The following is a 6,000-nucleotide window of genomic DNA, read 5'->3' on the forward strand; positions in this document are numbered from 1 at the left end:
CTGTGAGCAAGTAGCTTAACTAACAAAAAAAGCCTTTACCCCAATACGGCTATGGCTGTTCCATGGATGTTTCAGGAAAATGAACCTGTTAGTGTTATTAATGTCCAAAATTAAGTACAAGTTCTCGCCACACCTGCCAATTACCAGCAGTAAATATTTCATATTTACTTTATTTTTAATTTATTTCATAATTACATTTTTATTTATTTTAATTAGAGATGCACCACTATTGAAATTCTGGCAGATAGTGATAACCCTATATTCACTTTGATGTTAAGGCCAATAAATGTTAGATTTTTTTTTTAATTAAATAACTATAAAAAAATTTAAATTACGTTACAATTTTGTATAAAAATACCCTGAAATAAAATCAATAGTTGCTAAATCAAAAGTAAAATTAGCCATCACATCATTGTAACAAAATATGAAAGACAGATCTCTTCTTAAGACATGTAACAATGCTATTAAATTATTATTGCTATTAAAAATGAACTCTGAATGAGTGCTAGACAACAGCAAAGGTAATGTGAAAGAAAGGGAAATGAGCATACACAAGTAAATACAATTTAAATAATACATTTAAATCAATCAACCAGTCAATCAATAAAATCACCAATATGGTACCAATATATTGGGCATTCTAAATATTTTTACATAATATCATACTGACTACAACCTGCTGCTGCTGCTGCAAAAAAAAAGATTTTCATTTCATCTTAGTAAGCAATATCCAACATATTTGTTGCAAAATGGATTCCAGGAAAAGAAAAAAAAAAAATCACTGGTATTTTCTAGATAAACTTCTGATGGTAATTTTTCCACATAAACCGTTTCCGTTTTGCGGTTTGTAAATGCTTTGTTTTGAATCACTTTGATAGTTGCCTCACTTATTCCGCTCCTAATCACCATCTCTCCCTAGAAATGCATGAATTACGGTCACTTCTGTCATTGCAAATCACTGCTGGTGTGAACGTCTCTTGACTTACGCCCAGTGGGTGAAGTTCAAGCCTTTTCTAGTCACACAGGATAAAGGAAGCCACAATAAACATTGTGAAGTGCAGTGAAGAGCAAGTCCTTAACGAGGGACAACCAGCTTTCACATTAGAGACAAATCACATTAAGGCACAGACTACTTTCTGAGAAAAGTGCTCTTGAATGTTGTTTGGGAAAAGGCAGAGACTTCAGCACAGTAAAAGCTCCTGTTTTCATGAAAATATCCCAACCACTGTGAGGAACCTTGGGGACATGGTGAAATGATTGACAAGGTACAGTACATTGACGTGCCTCCCTCGGGTTAAAACCAGGGGTCAAGTAGCACAACTGTAAAGAGTTCGCACACAGAATTGCTAAACGGGAATGTATAGCGAATATATGATGCTGCTGCTGGTTTATTTATGTTCTCTAAAGTGAAGGATGCACAGAATCAGCACTCCAGAATGAAAAACACCAAGGCCGATATATCGGCCGATATCTGCCATTTTTCAAATATCGGCATCGGCCGATAAGTTTTTCTGTTTTTCTGCGATCGACAAACCTTAAACTCGTGACTGATTTCAAATTATGCTGCACTTCATGCATTTGCCCACTGTCATATTCATGTCATTTTCACTGTGTGCTGTATGTAAAATGAGTGTTACCTTGGCTTAATTTGAAAAATCTGATTCCCAATGCACACAAACTTCCCAGATTACTTAATGCCCTGTTGGTTACAGTGTTTACTTTTTAATTATATTTTTATTAAATATTTATTTATTTGTGAAAAATACTTTGTCTTCTAGAGTATAAGTATGTTTATTTTACACGTTTATTTTTTAATACATTTTCAAATGATTTCAAATTTCTTAAATATGAATTGAAATAAAAATGATATCGGCTTTATATCGGCCATCCTGCTTTCCAAGATACCGGTATCGGCTGTCAAAAAACCCATATCGGTCGACCACTACACAAAAGATGTTGTAGACTAACATCTGCATGAATTCATAATAAAAAAATAAATCAATAAATGCTTAAAAAAAAAAAAAAGTCACTTTACATTTACATGTTCAGGCTCCGAATAGACAACGAGGTCTGAGAAACAAAACAACTCTTTGTACTCTAGTCTTGCTTTGTAATACACTTTACTTAGCCATTAGCAATCCAATGCTACTGCTAATCATATAAAATGCTTCTGCCATTACTAGACTATTGAGCGGCTCTCAGGAACTCTGGGCCATTTCTATCCAAACAGAGTAATGCAAAGTATTACGATAGTGTGTCATATGCACTCTCTCCTGCCTTGTACAGTGAAGACATAATTACAGCCTTTTTCCGAGAAACTCTGTTTTGACGTCCAATCCAAATTCTTTAGAATCTTGAAAGATGGCCTTTCATATCTGAATGGGTATTTGTTGGTCATATTAAGCAAAAATATGCACTACATTTAAGGCTAAAAGTCAAGATTCTGTTTCAGCTTTTATTCTGGAAAAGACGTTGATATTGGAATATTTCTGCAAGTGATCAGCCTATTGCGAATACACAAAGACAGGCATTTTCTTTAACTGGTAAACTCTTCTAAAAATATTGGTGATACTCTTGCAATTTATCACAATGTACTTTCTGAAAGGAATTTAATAAGTCAGACAACAGAACATCTCTCCTCAACAAGCTGTTTTTTTTAACAAAGGCCTCCTGTAGCGAATCGATGCGTTTTTGTAAGAAAAATATCCATATTCAAAACGTAATAATCACTTGAATCTAGCTTGCGCCAGCAGTTGTACACAGAAGTAGCTCCGGGCTACATGAGACAAGCAATATTAACTTCTCTATTGTTGCTCAGTAGGATGCGGTGTCGGTGTGGCATTTGTCCTGCCCCTTCTTCACTGTGATTGGACGGCTGAGTAAAAAGTGACAGTGACAAGTGCTGCGTTTTACTCAGATTTGAACATTTTTTAACTCTTTGTGCCAAGTGCCGTGCTTAGCATGAAACAGACGCATATGTTTTTACATACGCAGCACTCCCATTGAAGACAACTGAAAAAATACGCTAGACTCAGGGGAAAAAAAAACACTTTGGTGGACAGACGGCCTAAGGCATACTTAAGGTTAGAGATTGAAAAAACAGTTATATGAATAATTAATTGAGATATATGATAAAAATTTTTGATCCACTGATAATGGAGAAGATGCATTAGAGTCAATCCTTTGCTTTGCCTTATGTGATCAAATGTGCCTCAGGTGCACTGAAGGAGGATGGGAACTGTACACCTACCTTAGTGATGAGTGTACGGTACTCCTCCACCAGATGGTCATTGTTATGACATCCGGCCAGTAGCTGCCACACCTCCCCTCTCAAGGCCTCTGGGACACCACTGCGCACCAGCGCCGGGAGCTGTTTGGGTCGAACGGCCAGGTTCAGATGCCTGATGAAACATTACAACTCATGGTTATAAATGAATTACAGTACTTCCATTTAAGACGGTCCAAGAAAATAGTCCATGTGACATCAGTGGTTTAACCGTACTTTTATGAAGCTACGAGAATACTTTTTGTGTGCAAAGAAAACAAAAATAATGATTTTATTCAACGATTTCTTCTCTTTCGAGTCAATCCGCCACCATTCATGAGAGTACCATGATGTATGCATGTGCATTCTTCTGCTTGTAAACAAGGCGTAGCACATCCAGGTTCGGTTGAACCACTGATGTCATATGGACTATTTTAACGATGTCCTTAATACCTTTCTGGGCCTTAAACGTGGTAGTTGAGTTTCTGTCTATGCAGGGTCAGAAAACTCTTGGATTTAATCAAAAATATGTTAATTTGTGTTCCGAAGACGAACGAACGTCTTACAGTTTTGGAACCACATGAGGGTGAGTAATTAATGACAAAATTTACATTTTTGGGTGAACTAACCCTTAAACACAAAATAAATGTGATTTGTATGCTTTCCACCTTTTTTCACAGGTTCAGCAACGCCATTCGGCGAAATTTCACAAGTTAAATCCATTCATTTCAATTGAAATCCATGTGATTTGAAATTTCAAAAAAAGGGCAAAAGATTAGATTTTGCTAAGAGTTAAAAAGTTGGTCGCATTGACCAATGGAAGGCTACTTTGTTTAAATTGACTTCTATGTGCGCCGTTTCATACATGGCTACACTATTGACAATAGACCTTTATGCCTGTGCACACACTGCACCTGTACACTATTTTCATAAATATGGGCAAAAACACTGCAGACGCCGGCGCTGATAGCCTCATGATTAAGCTCAAAGTGGGCGGAGCCGGCCATCGCCATCTTGGCAGCGCGTCACTCCCGGATAATCAAAAATGGGCAAAGAGGCGGGAGCTGGTTGCTGAAACCACGCCCACCTAGCTCGACGGTGGTGAAAGCAGCGGCAATCCACCTGTCACTCAAGTGTCCACGCCCTTAATTATGCAGAACTTTAAGGCTTAATATAATTTAAACGGATGAGTTATAAAAAAATTCACCCCCCTCACAGTTGTCATGAAGGGCAAAATTAGCTATATAGACCAAAACCACTTTTTGTACCAGGCTGTAAACATATTTTTTTCTGCTGTAAAGTTGGGCATTTTAACATGGGGAGTCTATGGGACTGACTCCCTTTTGGAGCCAGTCTCTAGCGGCCAGTCGATGAATTGCAGTTTTAGTCACTTCCGTGTTGGTTTCACGAGAGAGACCGGAAGGTTGCCGCTTGGTGCCAACATATAGCGCAACTGTGCTCACGTGGTCCTTTGCCGATCCCGTTGCCCTGTCTCCTCCCAATGCTTTCCTGTCACCTCTCTACTGTCCTATCGCATTAAAGGCATTAAAAAAGGCCATAAATATAACTTAAAGAAAAAAAAACCTCTAGACATGTGAACAGAATTAATGGTATCTATAAAAAAACAAAAACAAAACTAACAAACAAACAAACAAAAAACCTTATTTTGAAATTCTGCAGAAGACAAAAGATGATGTTTTGAAGAATTTCTCAAATGTTTTTGTACAATATAGATACTGGGGTCCACTATAGCTTTTATTAATTTTTTTATTTTATTTTAGTACATCAAGTTAAAGTAAATTAAAATTAGAAATGGACAAAATGTTGAAATAAAACATTTTCATAAATTGTATTTTATATTTATTTTTTATTTTATTTAACATTTTTGTTTGTTTGTATTATACTTTCAATTTTAGTTTAATACAATAATCCTGCTACTGACTTTCATAGTATGGGCAAGCCTGACAGGCTTCCCTAAGACTTCCTCGAGACTATATACACTATGGCATTAGTGATACTCTGCCTGACACACAGACAAAAGTGACCTTCTGGTGTGTAATTTATAGGACCTTTTACTAAAGGAGAGGCTTATATAAGACAATCTTAACCTGCTAGAGGCTTAATCTCTGAATGCGGTCGGCACGTTTACCAGCATTTATTTGTATTTGTTTATGGAATGTCTTAAATGTCACTGGTGCCCATTTTCCTTCCTGATTAAAAGGAAAGTGCATAATTCCACTGTGTTGTAATATGCACAAACCGTTTCCCTCAGGGATTTTTACCACTGATATTATCCTGCCAATCACTCAAAACTGACAAACACAATTGGGATTATTACTGCAAACTGTTTCCTCCAATAAGAAGAACTTTGTTCAGTGCAACACATTGCTTTTTATGACATGACATCATACTGTCATAAGCGTGAGACATGTGCTTTGCAAATACAAAGTCTGTAGAGTCAGTTTTTGTTGTAGGAAACAGCAAATATGTTTATTAATGCAATCTGCACCAGCCCCTTAAACCCAATGTTCTTGAACCAGGAAGCGCTAACATCAAACAACGGGGGCCCCAGCCAGTGAGCAGTCACTCATTTTACCTATTCATCAAAAATACAGTGATTTTGTTATATATATATATATATGTATATACACATACATATATATATATATATATACAAATATATGTGTATGTGTATGTGCGTGTGTGTGGTGCGTGTGGGGGGGGGATTATAACAT

At 36.8% G+C, this 6,000-nt stretch overlaps 1 protein-coding gene across 2 annotated transcripts in view; it reads right to left on the reverse strand.

Moving 5' to 3' along the window:
* Positions 1-6,000, reverse strand: part of LOC107744072 (rab GTPase-activating protein 1-like) — a 105,200-nt gene that overhangs the window by 55,870 nt on the left and 43,330 nt on the right. For both annotated transcript variants that reach the window (XM_016557542.1, XM_016557541.1), the window contains one exon: positions 3,251-3,401. In XM_016557542.1, the coding sequence (XP_016413028.1) occupies positions 3,251-3,401 (151 nt within the window). The remainder of the gene's footprint in view (positions 1-3,250; positions 3,402-6,000) is intronic.

Source organism: Sinocyclocheilus rhinocerous, unplaced genomic scaffold, assembly GCF_001515625.1.
Source record: "Sinocyclocheilus rhinocerous isolate Xijiao unplaced genomic scaffold, SAMN03320098_v1.1 scaffold287, whole genome shotgun sequence".
NCBI lineage: Eukaryota > Metazoa > Chordata > Actinopteri > Cypriniformes > Cyprinidae > Sinocyclocheilus > Sinocyclocheilus rhinocerous.